The 26,783-nt window shown below is 41.6% G+C and overlaps 1 protein-coding gene across 4 annotated transcripts in view; it reads right to left on the reverse strand.

The window, feature by feature from the left end:
* Window positions 1-239: 239 nt before the first annotated feature.
* The window catches only part of dpyd (dihydropyrimidine dehydrogenase), a 668,284-nt gene continuing 641,740 nt past the window's right edge, over window positions 240-26,783 (reverse strand). For all 4 annotated transcript variants that reach the window (XM_062977979.1, XM_008109224.3, XM_003220086.4 and 1 more), the window contains 2 exons: window positions 8,852-8,992; window positions 240-3,259 (listed from right to left, as the gene is read on the reverse strand). In XM_062977979.1, coding sequence (XP_062834049.1) covers window positions 3,089-3,259; window positions 8,852-8,992 — 312 coding nt within the window. In that variant the 3' untranslated portion in view covers window positions 240-3,088. The remainder of the gene's footprint in view (window positions 3,260-8,851; window positions 8,993-26,783) is intronic.

Below are 26,783 nucleotides of genomic sequence, written 5' to 3' on the forward strand. Positions count from 1 at the left end.
TGTTTACACAAGTGAAAGGGAAGTAGTACCGTACGTACGGTTTTATGTATTCTGTTTATCTCTAACCTCTTCTTCAAACCAAGATAAAAAGATCAGATTGAATGGGAATGTTTTTGAGTAAGAGATCACCAAGCAGTTTCTTCATTCTAAAGAATTTGGAATGTGACTAAATAATAAATGCAAATCACCATGCTTTAAAAAAATGCAATTTAGAGGAATACATATAAAACCAGGTTGCATAATGCTCCTTAATTCTGATTTATTTATGATTATATAAAAGTACAGAAATTTGAATACAAACATTATTTAATATGCACAATCAAAATTCTGCATTTTCAGTTAATGTCAGAGAGTAAAGAAATGAATAGATATGTTGTCCTTTATATTAAATATTTACCTTTTTGGTAGTTTCTTCACTATCAAGAAGCTAGCAAATTATCAACATATGAAAATTCCCAGCTGAGAAGGAGAAATAAGTTGATTCCAACATACTGTTTCAAAATAGTGGGAAATCTATATTTCCCTTTTATTGCAGCTATACTGTAAACAGGCATACAGCCTATTTATATTTTTAAATCTGAGGGGAAAAACAGTTGCTAGAATATTGATGCCAAAAGTTTCAAAGCCGTGTGTTGTTCTATTTTTGAGCAATAAATAATCAAAAATAAAACACACCCTTTCCAACATAAGACAATAATATGTTGACAATATTTACCTAAGACTTTAATATTTTAATTGGTTGTGTGTTGTTTGCAAGAAAACAGGTAGCTAATAATTTTTCTCATAATTGAAATGTTGTTTAGTCTCTATTAGATACTGATACCTCTCTTACTAATTACAATATTTCAAAAATACTGCATATTTTCATAGTATTTAATGCTACTATATTTAATATATTTATTTTCCACCGAGGTACTGTGAGATCAGTATATAAATGAAGCTACAATTATTTCACTTGTACTTGGACAATGGAGCTATCCTTTAATACTTTTCCACTTAAACCAACCAATTCTCTATACCCCTCAGAGCAAATTTGGAGCACACAAGGTAAGAGGAAGTTCACTCTTCTACTGCTTTCCATTTCATTGACAAATAAGCAGCATAGAATATAACCCATAATTATTACTTTTGCTACCTGTGCTAAGCTTTCCACTCCCAACAATCAGTATGTGTGGAATTAATCTCCACATGCTATTACTAAGACCTGCCCTCCTGCTGTGGTTTCCATCTGAGTACGCCACTACTGGATCTGAATAACATGCTTCCTCATTCCCTGTAATGTGAAGGACTCCTATACATTATACATTCATCAAATGTCTGATTCCTGTCTCATTCCCAGTACACAGCATGTTCATTACTTTTTTAGAGATAAGAGGTGTGTTGGGTCCTTGGAGAAGAATGAGCCCTACAGTGAAAAGTGAGAAGGCGTTCACCTTATTAAAGGTGGCTGGTACAACTGACACAAAGACTGCAAACTTATGTGGAAAGAAATGAAAAGCTCAGAAGAAGCCTTTGGATTCCTGGTCCATATGGGAACATACACATCTATGAATTCTGAATCCATGGACTTCCATGTTTCTCCACCTCCATACCACAGAGGGTCCCTTTTCCATCCTTTGTGGGTTTAAAAAAATAATTCTGGAAGAATTACCCCATTGATGAGTGTCATACACATTTCTTGCATGCTCACATTTTCCCCTTGATTAAGGCTATTTCTGTATGGTGAACATCTGAAATATGTGCATTTTTACGCACCTATCTCAAGTCTGCCCTTATCAAGTCTGAATCCACAGATGTCCACATTTTGCCACCTCCATATCCACTGAGGGTCTCCTTTACACCCTGTGTGGGATTTTAAAATCTGGTAAAATGATTACATTTACACACATTACATGTATTTCTTGATCAGGGCATGTTCATGCTATTTTAAAAATCTAAATATGTGTATTTTTCAAGTGCACCCAAAGCCCTCCAGCAATGGGAGGCTACCAGAACACAAAGTGCTGTTGGCCAGCAGGGGACTGGTGGGAGTTCACATAAAAAATCAGTTGGACTGATTCCTCATACATTACTAACACCGTGGATAGTGAGCCCTAACATGAAGTAGCCTTCTTTATGGCAATGGATTGGTATAATTCTGTGTAAATAAGAAATGCTGTACTTCTCTACCCCATATAGGATGTTTCTGCTATATACATTCATAATTTCATTGTGTTTAGCATTGTATGCTAGAGTCTAATAAAACCTACTTAGAAGTAAAAACCTAATCTTCTAAATAGTGCATTAATGCAGTGGAAGGTTACATGAATCAGACGCATGAATGAATGCTTGCATTTGAAAGAATATGGGCTCTCAAAGTTCATTAACACAAACAAAGAAATCAAACTACCAGCTTAAAAAAACATGAAGTGACAAAGAGTGCACTATATTTACAAATTCAGTTTTTAGTGTCTAGTCAGAGACGGAATTTAGGGAGAATTAAGGAAATAGATTGCCATATGTTGTAGCCATTGAAACTGATGAATAGTTCAAAGATAACACATTTAAACCTCCTTTTATAGCTTTCTGAAACAAAATGCACACACATACATATACAATCCACCTTGTATTGTTTGTATGTTATGCAGTTAATTACATCTCTTACAAAAGATTTTTAAGAGGAAATGAAAGGTGTAATTACGAAATGTTTCCCTGGCAACAAAGTTTGTCAGCATGTCAAGGTTTTTTTTTTTTTTAATTAGAAACAAGTTCCTCTAACTGCGTGTATGTGTGTTTGTGCTTGTGCGTAATGGGGGTGAGGGAATCATTAAAATCATTAGAACAGATAAAGTTTTGCAAATGAAAAAAAAAGTGAAGCTTCTCAGAAAAGACAAGGACAGGTAACACTGGATAAACTACCTCCTGTTTATCTGACAACTTGGGTGGGGGGGGGGGGAGAGATTGGAAGATACAGCCAACCTTATAACGGCTGCCATCATTAAGTTATTTTCTCCCCGTTAACATAGTTGGAGTTGCTGGTACTAATTAGAAAGCAAATCAATAGAATCAAGCAAATGTATGGTTCCCGTTAACTGTGGGCCTGATCACCTCAGCACACGGGGTTCACAGCTAAGGGCAGGCCTCTCCTTGGTTCATAAGGTGTTGTCCTGGAAACCATTCGGATGCAGTCAATAATAGGGCAGACGCTGAGACACAGAGTGCAGCCCGTACAACTGTCGGTGACGGTGGGCAGGTGGATTTCTGGATCAAATTGTATAGCCTGCAAGCAGAAATAAACAACACTGATGTCACTCACCGAAAAGGTCAACAGCAACCCCATTTTGAGCAGCTGCATTTCCTGGAGTTGAAGTGCTTGGAGACCTCTTTGTCTGATACTGCATTGCAGCTTTTATAACAGTTTTCATTGTTAAGAAAATGCATTTGGACAAATTAGAAAATGCAGATGCAAACCTTCTCCTGGAAAATATCTCCCTTCCTTCTCATACAAATTCATGCACACAACAGTAACGTTTTTTTTTAAAGGGCAAGGTGTGTGTATGTGATATTTAACTTCCATAAGGAGACAGCAATGCTAATGTCCTCTGAACAAAATCATGCCATGAAAACCATAGGAAAAATGTTGCAATAAGATGGAGTGAACTTGAAGGCACACAACAACAAACAACAGCAGCAATAACTATAGAATTCAGCTTAAAATTAACCACCATCTAGTTCTGTATCTCATGTGCACACAAACATGTTTTATTTTCAGTGTCTTACATTATTTTGGCTTCCTAAAATATATGTAAGATGGCGGTTTTAACTGCATTCATATTTTTGTTTTTTCATTTCAGAGTAACTACCCTTAGTATGAATAAGAGTACTATTCCCCTGTTAAAGATAAAATGCCACCAGAATATGATTACTGTTCCAAACAAACTAAATTATTTTGCCATGTCACTATAAGATACTATAGTACATTTTTATTAGACAATGATGGCATTTGATAAGTGTGCTCTGCAAGACAAACTCAGTGCTGGTGCCTCTCTTATCTTCTGTTTCCATAGTTTTCCACTATGTAATGCTTGCTTTTAAACTTCATGTTTACTTGCATTAACCCTTTCTCCAGGAAATATCTCTGTGGACTTAAACAGGCTGTTCTGCTTCAGGCCCTGATTTTTAGTAACTTCCTGATATATATATGAATGTTACAGTTTGGCTACTGCTTCCAGGCTCTGCACAAATCATCGGCTTTGCCATATAATCTTAAGCAGACATACAAATTAGTCTGACCTGTGGAACCAGTAAGATTTCATGTTTCTTGATAAAGTGATACTGACTGAAATGGGCAAACACTGGAACATTTTCACCATGAAAAATGACTTTCCTGGAGGAGATGGGAACCTCAAGTCTTTCTTTGGGGGGGGGGGCAAGACAGAAAGGTCAATGGTTTATACCACTCTACAGTCAATCACATTAAGATAGGACAAGAGTGTTTTCCATCACTGACTTCCACAAACTACCATTCTATATATGTCTTGACAGAAGGAGTTCCCACTTATTTCAAATAAATATCAGGATAATATAAATGTCCCATTATTGTTACAGCTCCCCTTTCTGAATGTGTGGTCATCATCTGTTCTAGGAAGGCGTCATCCAGGTCCTCAGTCTGGCTTGGAAGTCTTTTGTAGACCCCCTACAATGATATCCTTGTTGTTTCTTTTCCCCTTAATTTTTAACCAGAGATACTCTCAATGGAACTCCTCACAAGTGGAAACATCACTGATATGCGATGATCTTCCTTATTCTTTCCTGTTTGGCCTGTTTTCCCAGAACAGATTATACTACTTTATTACTACATTCCAATCATGAGTCTTGTCCCGCTAAAGTTCAGTGATGCCATTTACATCATCTTTGCTTTATTGTATTAAGAATGGAAGTTCATCTTGTTTATTTCTTATGCATTCCTTAAGAAAGTTACGAAAGAAAAGAGAAAAAAAGTCATATGCCAGTTTTATGCGTTAAGTCACTAACAGCCATTATGTTCTGATCCCGCTTTTGTTTTTAATTTGCACTGTATTATTGTTAGCCACTATGAGCACTAAGGTATTGATTGATAGATGCAAAAAGATTGGTAGCTACGAGAAGTCTCTTGATGTAAGTTTGTTTGATAATTAAATACAAGTCAATAGCACTAGATAAGTATAAGTGCTCCATTCCTTAGTTTACATTTAGTCATGCATTGCTAGGATCCGAGAGGGTTACTTTCTGGATCTTTTTTCTTTTTGGAATATGCATACTGTACTTTTAATGATAGTGAGTGGGGAAGTCTAGGATTTTAGTCCAAAAAGGCAACTTTCCTAAGCTTCACATGGTACTCTTAGCAAGTACAGTAGAGCCTCACTTATCTAAGCCTCGCTTATCCAAGCTTCTGGATAATCCAAGCCATTTTTGTAGTCAATCTTTTCAATACATTGTGATATTTTGGTACTAAATTCGTAAATACAGTAATTACAACATAACATTACTGCGTATTGAACTACTTTTTCTGTCAAATTTTTGTATAACATGATATTTTGGTGCTCAATTTGTAAAATCATAACCTAATTTGATGTTTAATAGGCTTTTCCTTAATCCCTCCTTATTGTCCAAGATATTTGCTTATCCAAGCTTCTGCCGGCCCGTTTAGCTTGGATAAGTGAGACTCTACTGTAGTTCCATACTGAAAAGTTTCTTCAAATATTCTGTTTGTGCAAAGACATGGGATAAATTTCTATGTGTTAACTGCATGGACTACTTTCATGGTTGCCCCTTGATGGATCAGGATACAGCTCTGTTAGGGAAATCCCATTTATAAACGCATCTCCATGTTTGTGTGCACATGCCTTTTCTTCTCAGCATCTCCCTTCCCCTCCTTCCCCTCCTTCCATTATTTGCTTTAAGTTGGAATGTGGCAAATACTGGCTATACCCTGAAGCAAATCAGCCTTTTTAAGCTAATGGGTGGCTGCTTAATACAGTTGGGATTTAAATCAGTGCATTTATTAACTCCCTTTTCAGTTAACAGAAGACACTTCATGCTCCACATGTTTCTCAATAATTATGTTTCATGGTGTTTCATTTTGTCCTGTCTTTGGCCCTCATATTCCAAGTGTTTTATTTTAATTGCATGTAACATATAAATCTATCAGAGTTATGATTTATACCTACTGAGAAGAATGAAAAAGTGGAAATGCTATGCTCCTGAGCTAATTGTGGCTTGTTCTACATCACATCAATTTTGAATGTAGTTTGTCCCCCTCCAAAAAAGAGGAAATACAACAAAAAGAACAAAGTATTATGCTTGTATCATGAATCCTATGGCCAGTATTCTGAATCAGCTACTTAGCCAAACAAACTAGTTATATTTAGTTAAGTAACCTGTACTTAACTAAGTAACTCCTCTTGGTCTGACTCCTATCCCAAACCTGATGGAAACATCATTTACCCATGTTGTAATTACAAGCAGAATGGACCTCCTTCTCCCTATGAAGCACATGCCCAGAAAACCAGATGGGAAGTGCCTTTCTGATCCTGGCAGTGGTGTCATGATCATGATTAAGTAGTGATGATGAAAATGGAATTTCTACAGGTAATGGACACAAAGCCTTTGCAATCAATGAAAAAAAGTTTCAGTACTCATTACTAAATTGGGGGGGGGGGGGAGGGAGAATAATTTTGAAAGTGTTTCTAAAATATCATAAGGGGTCTATATCATAACTATAACAATATAGTGATTTTTTGTCACTTTTTTGTTAAGTAGTTGCGCCAATGAGGAAACTTCAGGGTCTCCTTTCTCCTTCAATGTTACATCTATCAGGATGAAACTTGTTACAATTGTAGAACATATTTACCGCTCTTCCCCCACCCCAAGTTTCGAAACATTTCACTAATTCACTGATTTTTGGGATTTTAAAATAGTTTTTACATTTTTTAAAAAAAACCCCATAACTACTATCCCCTTGATTGTCTCTATATGGTAAGAGAGGGAAAACCATATGGTTCAAATTCTACTGCTCCATTATTATTTGTTATGAGTATTGCAGTTCTGGTGAGGTAGAGAGTGCAGGATCTTTTTGAATGAAGCAGAGAGTGTCTGAAGATCGGACATTTGTAGGGCTAATGTTTATAAAGCTATTGTCCTTCCGATTCTATTGTATGAGTAAAACATAGTGTACAAACATCACACTCAATTTCTGGAAAGATTCCATCAGTGTTGCCTCTGAAAGATCAAATCTCTTGAGAAGATAGGTGAACAAATGTCAGCATTCTGGAAGAAGCAAAGACTACTAACACTGAAGCAACAATCCTCTGCCATCAACTTTGCTGGGCTGGCCATATTGTCCGAATGCCCAGGCACCATCTCTCAAGGTAGTTACTTTAATCTTAACTCAAGAACAGAAAATGGAATGTCAGTGGACAGCAAAAGAGATTCAATGTTAACTTAAAGCTAACCTTAACAAATGTGGAATAAACACAGAGAACTGGGAACCCCTGGCCCTCAGCTATTACCAACAGTGCCATAATTTTGAGGAAGCACGAATAAAGGGTGAAAGGGAGAAATGAGCCAAGAGGAAGGTGCGTCAAGCAAACCATTGTTAGGAGCACCTCCAATCTGGAAATCTATGTCCTCATTGTGACAAACCGTGCAGATCCAGAATAGGTTTCTACAGTCACTTATGGACCAAGACTCTACTTTTGGGCAGAGGCGGTCCAACAATGAGGCGAATTAGGAGGTTGCTGTGGCGCAGACCATGCAGGGGCGCACACGCACAGGTCCAGCGACGGGCGGGCGGTGGGCGAGGAGTCCTCGGACAGCGAGGAAGAGCAGGAGGGTGGCCGAGCGGATGGGTGGCTGGGCCTTCCGCCAGCAGCGGCGGCGGTATTTATCAGCAATTTGTTTTTTTTGGGGGGGGGGCAAAATTAGGGAGGGGCGCCAAAATTCCAGTCGCCTACTCCCGAAAATTACCTTGGGACGGCACTGCTCTTGGGAGACAACCATGAGTGATCTCCTATAATGACTATGAGGTAGATAACAGGAAAAGTGTTTTATAATACATGTCAACAGTTTGTAGCATTCAATTTTTGTAAGTGAACAAAAAGGAAACTACTTTGCAAAATTGAGAAGCAATACTTTTTGTTTTGTTTTACAGTTTAAGATATATGTGATTTGGAATTGTAATTGCAATTAATGTATTTTTAAAGCAGTAAGAACCCTTACTATTTCGGTCCGAGACAGACTATGTTTTTGGAATGAAGTGCCAGTGACATATTCTGAAATCAATCATTAGTTTTATTTCCAATGTCGTTTTGAAAAGGGTCTATAATAGCTGATCGATATATTCTAAAAAGGGGTGAGTGGAAGTTACAGATTCCTTACTATGATTATAGACGACAATCCTATTGCTATATCAGTTAAATACTCCAGAGTTAAATTTACTTTCAGTAAATTTAAAGGGTACCACAACATTGCAAAGTAATACTTTCACTCCAACACGATCTTGTCTTTAGCGTTATCTGCAGCATATTATGTTAGGAAAAACATGGCAGTTCAGCAGTAAGTGCTGAGAAGTAAGAAAACAGGACAGGAAGGATGCTTGGAGTGCTGCTCTGTGAATCTCAAGTCTCTAAGAAACTGGCTTTATTGACAATCTCCACAAATGGATCAGACATGGTTCATGTAGTCTATACCTGGGAGTGTGCCAGTGTTAATTTTCAGTATCTTGTAAATCTCCTTTTCCCACATGCCCATCAACAGACAGTGGATTCCTTCTGCCTCAGCAGCCAAAAGATAACTCACAGTGTCTCTTTGCTAATTACAGCTGTGCTCTTACCTGGTAGCCAGAATCATTACAGGTCATGTAGCATTTGCCACAGTTGATACACATTTCCTCATCAATCAGAGCCACAACTTGTTCCGTATTACTGAGCTCTCCATATGTTCCAATATACCGCAGTGCTTTTCCAATTATATCCTAGAGGGAAGAGAGAAAGGGATGGTGGGGAAGAAGCATTATTGAAACACTTCACAGATACCCGAGGTTGTTTTATGGCTGAAGAGGAGCTACTTGACAGCACGTTTCTGTGGGATGTTGTTTTGCAGGCACTATGGCAATGCTGCGAATGATGGGATGAGTCAAAATCGCTTCATAGTTGCTGCACTGCAAAAGGTGGATAACAGGTATAGATGTCTATGCAATTCAGAACTATGGAAGAGCACAAGATATTTCAGTCCCTGTGAGAGCTCTGAATTTTTGATCTGTGTGCATCCAAATCTCCATTTTAGATCTGTGTGTCTCAATTAATTAAATTATCCACGGTGACCATTGTTTAGCACAACAGGAAGCAAAGCGGGTAGACAAAAGAGAAATGACACGACACACACAGGCTGTCTAGGCATGGCCGCTGTTCATTAACACACCTCCGAGAACTCATTATGAGAGAAGGAAGAGGGACCACTAATGAAAGGAAACAAAGAGCACCGCCATTGTAAAAGATACATAATGGCTCACTCACCCAAGGACCCATTATTGCTAATTTTGAAATCACTTGTTCCAATTGTATAAATCATGCTTCAAAATGAAAAAATATGAATTTTCCCAAGGAAAATGATAGATGACCAGCTATCTGTTATCAGCATTATATTTATATTGATCAGGACCCACCATTTTATATTCATCATTTATATTCACCATTATATTCATTATGGCTATCTGTCAGGGGTGCTTTGAATGTGATTTCCTGCTTCTCGGCAGGGGGTTGGACTGGATGGCACAAGAGGTCTCTTCCAACTCTATGATTCTATGATCCCATCAGGATTTGCTAGGTGTCAGGCAATAGTAATACACTAACCAGTGGCTCATCCAGCTTGCATTCATCATAATAGAAACTGTATTAAAATATAGAAGTTATGGTTCAAACTATCTACCAAAAGTCTTGGACCTTCATTGCTCTCGTCTTGACCCTTCTTTTTAAAATTACATTCAAGCCTAACGAAGAAGTCTGGAAAATGTGAAAGTGTTCAAACTGTGTGGAAATATCTTCCCTGTCTATGGAATTGGGATGATGTTTCAAAAATGTAACTTTGTCTTCTCCACATAAACATGTAAAGTAGCCTGATTAGAAAAACCGTGTCATAAGAAAAATTGGAAGAAAGTTTGAAATGAAAGAAATTTATAAACACAACATGCCAGTCCTTAACAAGAATACAGTGTTATTACAGAGATGTATTAAATAGAGAACTGGCTTGCCAACTTGCCCAGGCAGAGTGAAAGCTGCTTTATTTTTCACTGTTAATTAGATGCAAAGGGCTTGTTTGGAAGAGGACTGTAAAGAATATTCACTAATTTTGTCGTCCTTGATAAGAAAAGGTGGATTGATATACTGAAGCATACCACTGAAAAAAATAATAATCAAGCTTTGTGAGATTTTTGACCTGCACGATAGCTTTTTTAGCAGCAGCAATAGCAAACAGCATTAGAGGGATTTTTGTATGACATAATAGTTGCATTTCACGCTTTACAAATGCATTTTCAAAAAGGCTGTACATTATAATTCCTGAACTGGAAAAGGTTATCAAAAATTTGGAATCCCCCTGCCCCAATCCTCGAGTAATCTGACTCAACAGATCAACATTTTTTGAAATAATTTGTTAATATATGCAAGAACACAATAAACAAAAGGCTCAGACTCTTAGCTTAGGGTAGGGCTCATATTTTGCATGCAGAACAACTATTTGTATCTCCAAATCTCTCTGTGGGGGAAGGAGGGACCTTTGGTTTGTGACCCTAAAAACACTGTTTTATTATGTATTTTTGTTGTAATATTTGCATACGTGATGTTTTTGTACTTTAAGTTAATACTATGTTATGCTCGAATGTCATTGAATTATTTCTGATTGTTAGCTGCTCTGAGTTTCTCTACGAGGGAAAGAGGGTGGGATATAAAACAAAGTAAGTAAGTAAGTAAGTAAGTAAGTAAGTAAATCTACTTCTAGACAGTGTAGACAATATTGAACTAGATGGTTCAGTGGAATGGATTCCTATGTTTTGTGAAGATTTCTTTTCTATTTCTGATGGAAAGTTCTAAAATAGTTTTTCTTGGGATGAAAAGACATTGTAGCCGTGGCAAAAGTGCCTCATTTCAGGTATTTTAGCTCTGTGTTCCACATCATCTAGCAGGACAGGGAAAGGGAGGATAACATACCATTCTTTTTAGCTCAGAGACAAAGCAACATAATCCCTGATATGAGCTGTAAGTAATGGCTCCAGTACAGAATAAATACAACCATTCAACACTTCTTTTGCTATTAAAGGGGAAGGAAATGGTACTGGCATTGCACTGCATTATTTGCTTTATCCAGGGTTTCAAAAAGATGTTAAAATAAATTCATGAACAGAGGGAAATAGTTAGACCTGCCCCTTTGTGTTCTTTTCAGCAGAGTATAGCTTGAAAAGAAGACCTGCCTTTACTGGTTAACAATTTCATCAATATTTTAAGTTGAAAAACAGGACATGTGTGGTCAAGCACCATCAGAGAGTAGATAAGATAGCAAAAGGTATAGATGAGAAGTAAGCACACATTAGGAGATGCTGCAGCAGTTTGCTTTTGCTTGAGCCTACTTGGAAAAGCAACATTCTGTCTTCTCCATCGACTGTACTGAGCACAAACAATGTGTGATTTCAACTATTTGCATCAACAGAAGAACAAAGGAGGAAAATAAGAACTATTTCAAGAGCAGCTCAAAAAAGTGGGATAATAGAGGTCTATTTGAGCGTCTTCTTGCCAAATCAGGAGTGTTTGAAGGTGCACAAGAAGGTTTTCTAGAGCTCCGAATCACTTGGAAAGTCACCACAGGAAACAGAGTCGATCCTTTCAATACTCTTCCCTCATTTCCACCCTCATGAAGAGAGAAAAAATAAAGCGGATGGGTATTGAATCTTCTCTCTACTCACAAGATCAATTTAATCCCCTTTTGAATGTTTGCTAAGACTACTCTTGTACTGAGATTATTAGTACAGTGCTGAAAAATACACACAGGCCCTATCTAGACAGGCCTCTCCTGAAGTGGATTATAAATGTGGTGGTGGTGGTGGGGTAGCCAAACAAAGCCCACCCACAGGCATGTAGCCGGGGGGGGGGGCTTGAGGGGCTTGAGCTTGAGGGGCTGATCACCATGCTCAATATATCCCATATGCATGGGAGCATTGGGATAACGATACAAAAGGTTTGCTAGGGTAGACCCTCTCCTGCTCAGACTCAGCCCCCCCCCCCGAACCAAAATCCCAGCCCCTCCCGAAACAAAATCCTGGCTACGGGCCTGCCCACCCATAATCTGAGTGGAACCGCGTTTAATAGGGAAAACCTGTGTTTAAAACAGTCGGCTGCAACGGAGCCCATTATATAACTGGCATAAGGAAAACAAGACTTTGTAAGATTTCAGTGTGATATGCTGGCATGAACAGTACCACTTCATAAGTGCATTTGAAAACTTAAAACATTTTGAATGTTTTTAAAAAATCTTGCACTCTACATATGTGCTGTAATGCATCTCTGCAGCTACATGGAGGGAAAACAGTGGAAAACATCTGGTGATGTCCTGCTGATCGTTCTAGATTATTGTGGACACCCTGGGAAGATTATTATGGAGCAATAGAGCCAGGTAGAGACTCTCTGGAACGTAATGGGTTTTTAAAACCCTCCTTATATCCAGATTAAAAGCTTATGTAGAAGCACCCAGACTTGGCAGGAGAAACTGAAACATCACACTAAGTCTCTTGATCTCATATACTCCCTTACCTGTAGGAAGAATTTGGAGGACTGAGACAAGAAACATGTGATGCTGATACCAATAGTTTGATTTGGAGGCTTCTGCCACACCTCGACTGTAATTATTGCCATATTCTAATTGGACTGGATCTAGAGTCAAGATTCTAGATGTAAGCTGCATTAATGTACCAAGGTGAGCACTGACAAACCCTCTAAAATCTCACAGATGAAAACCACAATATATGTGGCCAAGTAACATTAGCGTGTGGTTAATATGGCAAAAAAAAACAACTTTTTTTCATAAGTTTTTATTGAGCATTTTCAATTATTTTTACACAAAAAGAAAAGAAATACAAAAAATAAGATGAGAGTAGTGGAGTTCTTGTTAGTAGACTACATCTATAGCAATGTCTACTATGTCGCCAGGGAAGTGGAAGGGGGGGGGGGGGAGAGATGCCTTGTATTTGTTATAATTATTACATCTATTTCTTTATTTCAATATCATACACACTGTCTAAAGTAATGAAAATTTCAAATATCCTCTATAACAACAATCTTGTAATCTGATGTTAAAACTGGTAGTCACGCCTTCTTATGTTGATCCATGTTCTTCCTGTCTTCTCTTCTAGATTTTTACATTAAAAGTTTGTCTTAATTTTTCGTATCAGTTTATTTATTTAATGTCTTTTATCTAATGTTATCTAAGATGGAAACAATTCTTAATGAGTATAAACACAAAAACTATAAGAGATGAAATCTGTTTGCTTTTTCCTGAGCCTCCCTGCTAAATTAACTAAGTAAAAACAAGGGAATTCTAGACAGGAAACAATCAGGAAGCAACCCTAACAAAGATTTCCCCCAGGCAGGAAGCAGCCTGGCTTTGAAGCTGCAAGGCTATTCAATGCTAATCAAGGTGGCCAATTGCAACATTCATATTTGCTTCAAATGGACAAGAGTTCTTTCTCCCACTCTGGACATTCCACAGATACATAAACCTCCCTTGCCTAGTTTTCAGCAGACCTCACAATCTCTGAGAATGCCTGCCATAGATGTGGGTGAAACATCAGGAGAGAATGCAACCTGGAAAACTCACAGCAATCTTAAATAAGAACTATTTTTAAATTTTAAACTCTGTAGTATCTGAAGTAAGCTGTGGACATTTGAGAGAAGACTAGATAAAGTGGTATTTTAAAAAGAGATTGCAAAACTTGGACAATAGAGGATTAATTGGGACTGCTTCTGAGGATTTGCATGGGACTTCAGAAAGCTACCTCCAAACTGCTTTACTCAAATTCTTTAGATTGTTTTTACTTCCCCCTTTTATAGAATCATCGGGACAATTTCTGCAGTATTTTGAGGCATTCCTGGGCTATTTTAGGCCTTTTGGGTACCTTTACAAAACAGGAAATAAGCTAGAAGCCAACTAGTGTACTTCCTGGTACAACAATACCTCTCCTGGTTGTAACAACCTGTCCCATATAAACTAGAAGCAAGACTAAATCTAGGGACCTCATCATACAGATGAGCCCCCCCCTCTATTTAGTTTCATTTCACCAGCAAAATGGAAGACGTACGGGGTGCCTCACGGTGACCCATATGCCTTCCCTCCTTCCCATTTGATTCCCATTGATATTTGGGTCATTCCTATATGTGTTTTATGCATTTTAATAGGCTTTTAATGATTTTATTAGCTTTATTTATGTTTAAAACTCTTATGTTGAATTCTATTCTAATGCTTATATGCATCAGATTTTAAACTGCATATTCTATCGTTGGCTGCTTTGAGTCTCTTTTAAGAGAGAAAAAGTGGAGTATGAGTACTACAACTACTGCTCCTAATGACAATAATTTGTGGTGCTTTGCAAAATGTCCTATGCCTTTCCTTTCAAGACTCCTAAGCCATGAGAGCTTACAATATTAATATGAACTTGGGCAGAAAAAATATAGCTGACTATAAAACTAAAATACCTGTTCTCTTTGAGATTCTTCAAATAGAACTTCATTAACTCAAGCTTGAGCCACAGATCACAAGTTGGCGAAGAAATGTACAGAATGCATTTAAACTCCCTGTGCTTGCCTTGAATATTTCAGGCCTCACACACCAAGAAATTTTGAAACACTGGCAGTTTTGCATTACTATGTAAGGACTCTAAATGAAGCTATTGAAACTGACATTTCACAAAAGACCAAAGGTTGAGGATTCCAGGGAAAGCCATACTATAAAGATAAGGTTGCACTCACTTGAATATTAACATTGGCCACATTAAAGAGACAGAGAAAAAGAAAGAGAAATAGAACTTGCAAGCACTATTATATTTTATTCATGCTTCAAAAGTCACATAAAGCTTGGAATAGTAGCTAGATATTAGACAAACTTAAATCGTAGGGCTGTCGAAGGGACTTAAGATGCACTTAAATCGTTGTTGATTTTATTAGGGGTTAAGTGCACTTATGGTCCATTCTAGCTGTGATGAACCATGGGCCTTGTAGTCCTGCTCAGGACATTGTAATCCCTGATGAAGATGAAAACTTGGGTTTTTTACCTTCCCAGTCTGAACTGGATTCCTCTCAGCCAGATCCTTCCCAGGCAGATCTGGAAACCTTGCACCTGCAAGAAAGTTGTGCCCCAGAAGTATGTCAAACAACCCCAGAGCCTACTTCTCCCGTGTTCTTGCGCCGGGAGTTTTGTAAACAACAGAGAAGTTTGGATTCAGCTTCGCGCAGGAGTGCGAGGATAGCAGCTAAGAATGTTGCCAATTAACATTGGTTCTCGTGAGAATCTTTAAGGAGTTTAACATCTGGTCTCAGAGTTTAGCTTTCGTTTCTGATTCCCAGAGAACCGCTTTGGTGAGAAAGTTGGACTCTATATAGGTGTTTTGCCCGCGTAGCAACTTCGCGGAGTCAATTCGTCAGCCTACGGAGCGAGTTGTGTCTGGACAGCGCGCTCCGATTCAAGCCTCGCTTCAGCTCAAGCCTTGCCTTGCTATCCAGCCTTCGCCTTGCTTCCCAGCCTTTGTTTACCTACGGACTTTGCCTTGTTTCCCAGGACTAATCCTTGCCTTGTTTCACGGATTTTACCAAGTTATTCCACGGACCTTGTTCTTGTTCTTAGTTACCTTGTTCCACGTTCAAGCCTTGTTTCAAGTATCAAGTTATTTCCTAGCCACGCTCAAGTTTTATGGACTAAGGACCTTGTCATCTCCCCTCACTTTGCTTGGCAAAGTGAGTGTTTCGGTTATTGGATTACAACTTTGGACCTTAATATTTCTTATTGGACATTGCTTTTTTGGACTAATTCTGACCTTTCCTGAAGGGTCTAATTCTGGACTATTTTCTATACTTGTTTTTATTAACTTTATATATTCCTTCAATAAAGATATTAGTTAGATTCTGGCCTCTGTGTATGGTTATTGGTGCCTCTGCCGCCTGGGTCGTGACAGTTTGACTCCGCCACCCATAAGCACCAACTAACCGAGGCCAGGATGTCTACCGGAGCCGCGCCGGCTGGACAGCCGCTCAGCTACACCATCAGCAAGGACGAAGTGGACCGCATCCGTGACAGACTCAACGCGCAGGATGGAGAAATAAAAGGGTTGAGGGAGCGCGGAGTTCGCCTCCCGGCCATGGCGTTGCCTACCAAGTTTTCTGGAGAAGCTGCTAAGGTTCATGTTTTCCGCCGCCAATGTCAAGCTTATCTAGAGGCCCGTGATGCCGAGTTTCCCCAAGAAGACATCAAGGTGGCGTGGGTCTACAGTCTTCTAGACGGACCAGCGGCTAGCTGGGCGACGGCCCTGTTTGATCAAGCCTCCCCCCACCTAAGTTCAGCACAACGCTTCTTGGATCACCTTAAGGAGACCTGGGGAATCGAGGACAATTTGGAGGCAGCCGGTCACAAACTCCGGCGCCTCCTTCAAGGAGACAGACCCATGTCTCAGTACATAGCCGAGTTCCGCGTGCTGGCCCACAACACCGGCTGGAACGATGTAGCCCTCAGAGGACAATTTCGGGAGGGTCTCAACATTGAAATGCTGGAAGAAATCTCCAAGGTGGATCCTCCCCAGACCCTCGAGGCACTCATTGATCAATGTTTACGGGCTGAAGTCATGATTGCCAACAGGAAACAATGGGTTCGAGGCCAGGGCGGTAGAGCCGGGGCAAAACCCCCCGCTCCCGCCAGTGTTCAGCCACGTCCGGTGTGGAGACCCCCGCCGCCAACCCCATACCCCAGAGGAGGCGAGGAGGTGCCGATGCAGTTGGGCAATGTGCGTCCCAGACTAGATGCCGCCGAGAAGGCCCGTCGTCAACGCTTGAACCTCTGCTGGTACTGCGGGAACGGGGGCCACTTCGCCAGAGAGTGCCCAGCCAAAGGGAAGCCTGCCGCCCGTCTTGCGGCGGCGTCCTCCACGGAGTCGAAGGCGTCTGAGCCGACTGGCACACAGCCGGCGGGGGAAGCCAACGACCGGGTGTAGAGAGGCTCGCCAACCCGGTCAAAAAATCCATCCAAGAGCCGCCAACCGGGGTCCTGTTCCTTCTCGTGGTCACATTATGGTCAGCAAAAAGGGGACCCGTCATGATCCACGCCATGATAGACTCTGGAGCTACCAACAATTTCATCGATAGAGAGTATGCCGACTCTCTGGGATTACAATATCATGATTTCAAGAATGCCCGTGTGGTGCAAGCCATAGACGGCCGTCCCCTCAAGACGGGCCCCGTAAGCCAGTGGTCGGAACCCACCAGGATGTGGATAAGGGAACATATGGAAGAGATTTCCTTCTTTGTTACCGAGGTTCCCCATTTCCCTGTGATTTTGGGAATTCCATGGCTGACACTCCACGACCCTAACATCTCCTGGTCCAACAGAGAACTGCAGTTTGCTTCACCGTACTGCCAAAACCATTGCCTCGTAGCCAAGGTATGCCATGCCACAGACTCCGAGCCCATCATCACCTTGCCAAAGAAGTACTCCGAGTATTGGGATGTATTCAATGAGAAAGAAGCCGAAAAATTACCCCCACATAGACCTTATGACTGTGCCATTGACTTGGTGGAGGGGGCCCCGATCCCGCGAGGGCATCTCTACTCCCTGACTGAACCAGAGCAAGAAGCTCTCAGGGAATTCTTAGAGACAAACCTTCGCAAGGGGTTCATCAGACCCTCTCAATCCCCAGCCGCCTCCCCAGTGATGTTTGTGAAGAAGAAGTCAGGGGAATTACGCTTGGTGGTGGACTACAGAGCATTGAACAATATCACCAAGCGGAACAGCTATCCCCTGCCCTTAATCTCGGATCTACTGGACCGACTTCGAGGAGCCAAGGTCTACACCAAGCTGGATCTTCGGGGGGCTTATAATCTAGTTCGCATCAGAGAAGGGGACGAGTGGAAGACCGCCTTCCAGACTAAATTCGGATTATTCGAGTCCCGAGTTATGAATTTCGGTTTATGCGGAGCTCCCGCAACGTTCCAGCATTTTGTCAACGATATTTTTCAGGACTATCTAGACAGATTCTTGATAATCTACCTGGACGATTTTTTGGTGTTTTCCAGATCACAATCAGAACATGAGAACCACGTCAAAATGGTGTTGCAACGACTGCGGGATCATGGACTTTATGCCAAGCTAGAAAAATGCGCTTTTGATCTACAAGAGGTAGATTTCCTTGGCTACCGCATCTCGCCTCTAGGGCTTTCCATGGATCCAGCCAAAGTTTCAGCAGTATTGGAATGGCGGGCGCCAACTAACAAGAAAGAGGTGCAGCGTTTCTTGGGGTTCGCGAACTACTACCGCAAGTTCATTCCAGATTTTGCCCGCTGGTCCGACCCCATCACTAGCTGCATCCGTGGAAAGCAGCCTTTCCGCTGGACTGATCAAGCAGAGAAAGGGTTCCAGCAACTGAAGAAACTATTCACCTCCCAGCCAATTCTACAGCACCCAAATCCTGGAACCCCTTTTGTGGTGCAAGCGGACGCCTCTGATGTGGCAATTGGGGCTGTACTCTTACAACCGGTGGGAGATCACCTCCACCCCTGTGCCTTTTATTCTCGTCAACTAACCACACCAGAGAGGAATTACACCATTTGGGAAAAAGAACTACTGGCCATAAAGGCAGCCTTTGAAACTTGGAGACATTGGCTAGAAGGGGCCAAATTCCCCATTGAAGTCCACACTGATCATCGTAATCTAGAACATCTAAGAACTGCCCGCAAACTAAATCAGAGGCAGCAACGTTGGGCTTTATTCTTTGAACGTTTCAACTTCCAGATCCATTATGTGACCCCAGCTCAAACCAAGCAAGCAGACGCCCTGTCACGTAAACCGGAATACGCTGCAGGACGCAAGGAGACCTTTGAATCCCAACTGCTACAACCTGAGAACTTTGCCACGCTCACAGTGGGGAACACCAAATCCAGTCCCATTGGTTCAACTTTCCCTACTCCAGGACCCATCTGTGCTCAAGAAATCAGGGCTAGTCAGCAAGCAGATGCCTGGGCGCAGGACCAACTTCGCCAAGGTCTGCATTTTCCCTTTTCGCTTAAAGATGGGCTGCTCTGCTATAGAAATCATGTTTATATCCCACCCGGACCGGGCAGGGAAAAAGCGCTTCGTCTGTGTCATGACTGCAAACCAGCAGGACACTTCGGACTATTTAAAACCATGCATTTGATCCTAAGAGATTTTGGTGGCCCAAGATCCGCAAGGATGTGGAAAAATATGTCAACACCTGCCCAGTATGCCAGCGCTCCAAGATACGAAGGGAGAAGCCCTCAGGGCTTTTGCACCCCCTTCCTACCCCATCTCGCCCATGGGAAATAATTTCCGCGGATTTCATCACTGACCTACCACCTTCCTGTGGATTCACCACGATCTTAGTGGTGGTGGACCTATTCACCAAGTTAGCCCATTTCATTCCCTGCGAAGGCCTCCCCACGGCCAAAGAAACTGCGGATCTATTTCTTCAGCATGTTTTCAGACTACATGGATTGCCCAAGAGTTTAGTCACAGACCGTGGATCTCAATTCACCTCTCGTTTTTGGAAGGCACTACAAAAACTACTGGGCATAGACTCTCGCTTATCTTCAGCTCATCATCCCCAAACAGATGGGCAAACGGAGCGCACCAATGCCACTTTGGAGCAGTATCTTCGCTGTTATGTAAACTACCAACAGGACAATTGGGCTTCTCTGTTACCACTGTCTGAGTTTGCCTACAATAATGGAGTTCAAGCTTCTACAAAAGAAACGCCGTTCTTTGCAAACTACGGTTTCCATCCACGTTTCTTTCCCCCTGTCATTGAAACTTCAGAAGTTCCCGCAGCAGAGGATTGGCTGCAGGAACTCACAGCGGTGCAACAACTTTTGCTCCAGCAACTGGACCAAGCCAAGGAGGACTATAAACGCCACGCTGACAAACACCGCCAGCCGGGCCCCGAAATCAAGGTAGGAGATCGGGTTTTTCTGTCCACTCGCTTTCTGCCCTCCCACCGCCCATGCCGGAAGTTAGATGCCCGCTTCATTGGCCCCTATCCAGTGGTGGCGCAATTAAACCCCGTGACTTTCAAACTCCAACTTCCGCGTTCAATGCGCATTCACCCAGTGTTTCACCGTTCCCTGCTCCTTCCGGCGGATGGTGTGCGTCCTGATACAGACCAACCGGCCCCCCCTCCTGTTTTGATGAATGGGGAGGAGGAGTTCGAGGTTGAGGACATTTTGGATTCTCGCTTTCATCGCCGCCGCCTACAATATCTCATTGACTGGGTGGGTTTTGGGCCTGAGGAACGCTCTTGGGAAGACGCCTCCACAGTCCATGCTCCTGATCTAACCCGTCGCTTCCATCTGACCTATCCCACCAAACCGCGACCTCGCGCCTCGGGGAGAGGACCCCAGTTTGGGAGGGGCCCTGAGGAGGGGGATAGTGTGATGAACCATGGGCCTTGTAGTCCTGCTCAGGACATTGTAATCCCTGATGAAGATGAAAACTTGGGTTTTTTACCTTCCCAGTCTGAACTGGATTCCTCTCAGCCAGATCCTTCCCAGGCAGATCTGGAAACCTTGCACCTGCAAGAAAGTTGTGCCCCAGAAGTATGTCAAACAACCCCAGAGCCTACTTCTCCCGTGTTCTTGCGCCGGGAGTTTTGTAAACAACAGAGAAGTTTGGATTCAGCTTCGCGCAGGAGTGCGAGGATAGCAGCTAAGAATGTTGCCAATTAACATTGGTTCTCGTGAGAATCTTTAAGGAGTTTAACATCTGGTCTCAGAGTTTAGCTTTCGTTTCTGATTCCCAGAGAACCGCTTTGGTGAGAAAGTTGGACTCTATATAGGTGTTTTGCCCGCGTAGCAACTTCGCGGAGTCAATTCGTCAGCCTACGGAGCGAGTTGTGTCTGGACAGCGCGCTCCGATTCAAGCCTCGCTTCAGCTCAAGCCTTGCCTTGCTATCCAGCCTTCGCCTTGCTTCCCAGCCTTTGTTTACCTACGGACTTTGCCTTGTTTCCCAGGACTAATCCTTGCCTTGTTTCACGGATTTTACCAAGTTATTCCACGGACCTTGTTCTTGTTCTTAGTTACCTTGTTCCACGTTCAAGCCTTGTTTCAAGTATCAAGTTATTTCCTAGCCACGCTCAAGTTTTATGGACTAAGGACCTTGTCATCTCCCCTCACTTTGCTTGGCAAAGTGAGTGTTTCGGTTATTGGATTACAACTTTGGACCTTAATATTTCTTATTGGACATTGCTTTTTTGGACTAATTCTGACCTTTCCTGAAGGGTCTAATTCTGGACTATTTTCTATACTTGTTTTTATTAACTTTATATATTCCTTCAATAAAGATATTAGTTAGATTCTGGCCTCTGTGTATGGTTATTGGTGCCTCTGCCGCCTGGGTCGTGACACTAGCTGATGGAAATAGATTATACTTGTAATTAGGTTATTTATTTATTTATTTTAAAAAGATGAAATGAGTTGTCAGCTTTCATTTTACAGGATGCCTGCTATTTTATTTTATTGTGTTATTTGCTTTGCTTTATGAATTTTTATTGGAGCTGTATTGTTTCTTCCTACTTTATTTTCTGAAATGAGAATGAAGAATATAAATTATGTCAATCAGCCAACCATTAACCTACTGAATTAAGAACTTGGGATAGCATGGGTATGGTCAGATAATTCCTCCTCATAACCAATCAAGTTAGTTGTGGGAGACATTGAGAAACAAGCAATTGCTGACAACTTTTTAAAGAATAGGAATGGATGAGAATCTAATTTATATCATTCTTTGGTAAGAAATTTCCAAAACCTGTATGGGAAGCATTTGAGGCTCATTTTTAAAGTGATTGTGTTGAAAAGTGGAATCGAGAGATTTGTTCATCCATGCAGAATGAGCAACAAATTTAGCTTTTTGAAATCTGCCTTTGGAACTTTGTGTGTACAGTTGTGATGATGCATTAAGGTAGTCTCATGGTATATTACACATGTAACTTCACTATAGTTGGAATATTGAGAATTGAATTTCGACTTTCTCAAGGATTTTCCCACTCTTTCAATAGGTAAATAAGCTTAACATGAACATTAGCCCAGTGTAGCCTCTGTGAAATCAATGATTTTTGTTGCTTCCAAAATTGACTTTTGGAAGTTCACATCCAGGCTCAAATCTTGAAGACACAATGTCACGTGGAAATCCTTGAAAAGTGTGATCTGGGAAGTTTACGCAGCAGCTAATTCTCAAGATATGGATAGATCTCCAGCCCTTGAACATTAGGTAGAAAATCACCACACTTGAAGTAAATGTATTATTATTACAAAATGTTTATTTATACCCTGTTTATTTCTCCACAATGAGACTCAAAGTGGCTTACATTAAAAACACTTCAATACAATTTAAAATCTATTTAAAAACATATTAAAATGCAGTTAAAATCCATAAACGTCTATTCAAAGCTCTAGAGTCACAGCACCCCCTGATTTTATCTTTTAAATCTTCCTCTTTCTTCTTTAAAAGCCTGGCTGAATAAAGAGGTTTTAGCCTGCCGCCGGAAGGACAACAGGGAGGGAGCTGTACTGACTTCCTTGGGTATGGAGTTCCAGCAGCCAGGGGCAGCCACTGAGAAGGTCCTCTTTCTCTTGTTCCCAACAATCAAGCTTGTGATGGAGTAAGAGAAAGGCCTTTCCTGAAGATCTCAGAGCTTGGGCAGGTTCGTACAAGGAGATGTGATCACCCATGTAGCCTGGACCGTACCATTTAGGGCTTTTAAGGTCATAACCAGCACTTTGAATTGTACCCCCAGAAACAAACTGGTAGCCAATGAAGTTGCTGCAACAGGGGGTTGCCCGCTCCCTGTAGCCAGCCCCAGTGAACAACCTGGCTGCAGCTCTTTGGACCATCCGAGATTTCTGAGCTCTCTTTAAAGGCAACCCCACATAGACTGCATTACAGTAATTCGGGCAGGATGTAACTAAGGCATGTACCACTGTGGCCAGATCTGGCTTCACCGGAGTTGGTGCAGAAGTTTTAGTTGTGCAAAAGCCTTTCTGGTCACAGCAGTTACCTGGGCCTCCAGATTCAATGCTGAGTCCAGAAGGACCCCCAAACAACAGACGAGTGTCTTCAGTGAGTGTTTGTGTATCTGCCTTCTGACTGAACAGAAGCACCCCTGTCTTGTCTGGATTAAGTTTCAAATTGTTTGCCATCCTCCATTCCATGATTGATGACAGGCACTGGTTTATGGTCAGGACAGCTTCCTTGGCTTTAGGTGGGAAGGAGTAGTAGAGTTGGGTGCCATCTGTGTATGGCACTGCACTCCAAAAACTTCAAATGACCGCTCTTAGAGGTTTCATGATCATGTTAAATAGCTTGGGGGCCAAACAGAACCCCGAGGAACCTCACAGGTCAATCACCAGGGGTTCAAACAGGAGTCTCCCAGTACCACCTTCTGGGTATGGTCATGCAGGAAGGAAGAGAGCCATTGTAAAGCACTGGCTTCCAGTCCAATTCCAGTGAAACAGCCCAAGAGGATATGATGGTAGATAGTATCGAAAGCCGCCAAGAGGTCCATGAGAACCAATAGGGACACACTCCCCCTGTCTAGCTTTCTGAGGAGGTCATCCACCAAAGTGACCAAAGCTGCCTCTGTTCCATAGCCAGGCCTGAAACCAGATAGAAATGAATCTAGATAATCCATTTCATCCAGAAATCTCTGGAGTTGGGAGGCCACCACACGTTCCAAAACCTTGCTCAAATGGGAAAGTTGGGCACTGTACTGCGATAGGTTGTTCTTATTGCAAACCTTTGGAATGCAAAGTGTTGTGGCTTCACACGGCATGCAAGTATACATCTTAAGGTATATTGACGCAAACCAATCCCCCTTATGAGGGAATCGTGAAATGGAGTGTAGTATCACTATTCTGAGAATTCCAGGCTTTGATTTAAAATTTACCCCATAAAGGTCCATCGGCACTTCATGCAGTCATGCTGGCCACATGACCTTGGAGGTGTCTACGGACAACGGCGGCTCTTTGGCTTAGAAATGGAGATGTGCACCAACTCCCAGAGGCGGACATGGCTGGACTTAATGTCGGGGGAAAACCTTTACCTTTACCTACCTACCATAAAGGTCCAAATCCATGAAAACCACTATTCCTTTTGGGAATCACAGGAACCTGAAAAAGAAGCCATCTCTTTTGCAATGATCTGGAATCTTCTCCACTACAGTCTTCTTGAGTCATGTGGGGTATGTCAATATGGCAAAATGGTGAAATACTTCAGAATTCTGAATAATGGTAAGTATCCAGAAATCTGTGGTGATGTTCCATTTGGTGGAATACTGATATATAATTAGGGATCACAAATTGGAAGAGGACCGTGACTGGATGGCATTATGAATGGGTGAGTTGTCATCTGAAGAAAGGAATTAAAAAAACATGACTTTGAAGAAGATGAAGATTTCTTTGAAGACTGTTTTGAAGGGCAAGAGAATGTTGATGGTGACTTTGAACAAGAAAATGATGAAAACCGGCAACACCATGATGGCCTATAAGAATAAGTGTAGAACAAGTGTAGCAGTGATACTCTGCCAAGCTACTCAGTTCTAGAACATTGTGAATAGAGCCTCTGCACAGACAAAACCCATTTGTGTGAGGCATAGAGAGACCACAAAAATAAAGGGTTCCATCTCTGAACCCAACTCATCCTGGTTGCATCTAGTTTTGTGCTAGAGGGGAGGTTCAATTCCCTTTTCTGCAGTAATAGCCTTTAATGAAAAATTCAGTGTTTTGCACAATACATTTGTGGCATTATCATTCCACTTTAACTGCCTGGATTCCAGTTTAGGATAGGGACATTCAGCATTCTCACCCACAGAGCTCTTCTACCTTGTCAAATTACCCCCCCCCCCCCGGGATTTCATAGAACACAGTCATGGCAGTCAAAGTGACATCACAAGTGCTATAATTGTAGTGTAAAAGATTGTCCAGTTTAGCAGTACCATTTTGTGAAATGTAAAATTGAGCATCACTTACATGAAAAGTAACAGGTAGATAAACTATGCAGCTTCAGTAAAAAGTAAGAGGTACAGAAGGTGCTTAGCAGGTGCAGTGGTTTTCTGCTCTTGAACCCACTTTATAACAAATCCCTTGGATTAACAGCAACGTTCTTGGAACATGAAGATTAATTTGGCGCCCCCTCCTCAATCTCAGATTTGCTCCCAAAGAGTTATACTGCAAAATGCAATTGTGGGGTTTCATCTCCTCTTTATCTTGGCTTCTTCGGATTGCGTTTGTTCAATTTAGAAGCATAATGATGTTTTTCCTAACTGCCAGCTCCATATGAGAGCAAGCCAGTTCTTCTGATAGTCAAGCTGTGTTCGTTCTGAGTGGTGCATTAGCTTCAGTAATGAGGACTCCATCGGCCAAATCCTGCCCTTAATTAGACCTCTGCTATCCTGTTGCTTCCCAATTCTGCCCTTGGTGACACCTGTGCAGCTCATCCTTGTCAGTGGGGCTACCAGGTGTGTGAACAGAACTGCAGCCAGTTGATGATTCTGTTGCTAATGATCTAACTCTACAGTCAAAACAATTAGCTGCTGGGAAAACATAAGCGGGGGGCAGGGGGAAGGAATTTACACAGATTTTTAATTTGCTGATGCTCCACAGATCCGTTGGGTAAGGAATTAGATTTAGACCAGGCGAAGCTGGACTTGAATCTCACTTCAGCCGCACAGTCATTATGTTGTGCTTGGCAATCTCTATGGCTGAGACTAAAGGGAGGTGGATGTACACATTAAGATAACCGCAAGGTTGGTGCTGAAAATGGCAGTTCAAATTTCCCCATTGTCCAAGTGTAATGTATGCTAAAACCCGAGTGAGTAGGTTTTATGAGTTTGTCAGGCTGGTGAGGAAATCTCTGATGCCAGAGCAGCTTGATTATACTTTGCTACAGATTATGAGGAGAGAGACAAGAAAGACTTGGGACAGGCTGTCCAGACAGAGGTAGGCTGACGTGTCTCAGAAAATACTTTCTAAATGGAGCCTTGGAGATTCATGTCATCTAACATTTCACAGATGAAAATGAGGACACGTGGAGGAAGGAACACCAGAGTGTGGCCAAACGTTATTGATAAGGAAGAACATTTAAGTGAGTAGAGGTTGGAGCTGTTTGTTTTTGCCTAAGCCTACTGGGCAGGACAAGATTCCTTCCTTTCCCTACTTCTTCCTCCACTTTACTGAGCTAAATGAGAGAAAAGTCCTTTGTACTTTGAAATTAGTTTTCAGCAGTAGAAGTTATCTGAGGACAAAGCAGGAAAGAGAAACTGTGACATTCAAAATGTAGCTGAAAAGTGGGACAAGAGAAGATTAATCAGAGATAGGTTGTGGAGAGTATGGAGACTTTCACATTTCCATTTCTGTTGAAGAATTTTCAGTCTATTCACTGGAAAGCTTTATTTGAAAGATACTTATCCCAAATCCCATAACTGTTCTGCCTTGAGTAGAGTGGAGAGTTGCAGGTGCAACTT

This window comes from Anolis carolinensis, chromosome 4 (assembly GCF_035594765.1).
Source record: "Anolis carolinensis isolate JA03-04 chromosome 4, rAnoCar3.1.pri, whole genome shotgun sequence".
Lineage (NCBI taxonomy): Eukaryota > Metazoa > Chordata > Lepidosauria > Squamata > Dactyloidae > Anolis > Anolis carolinensis.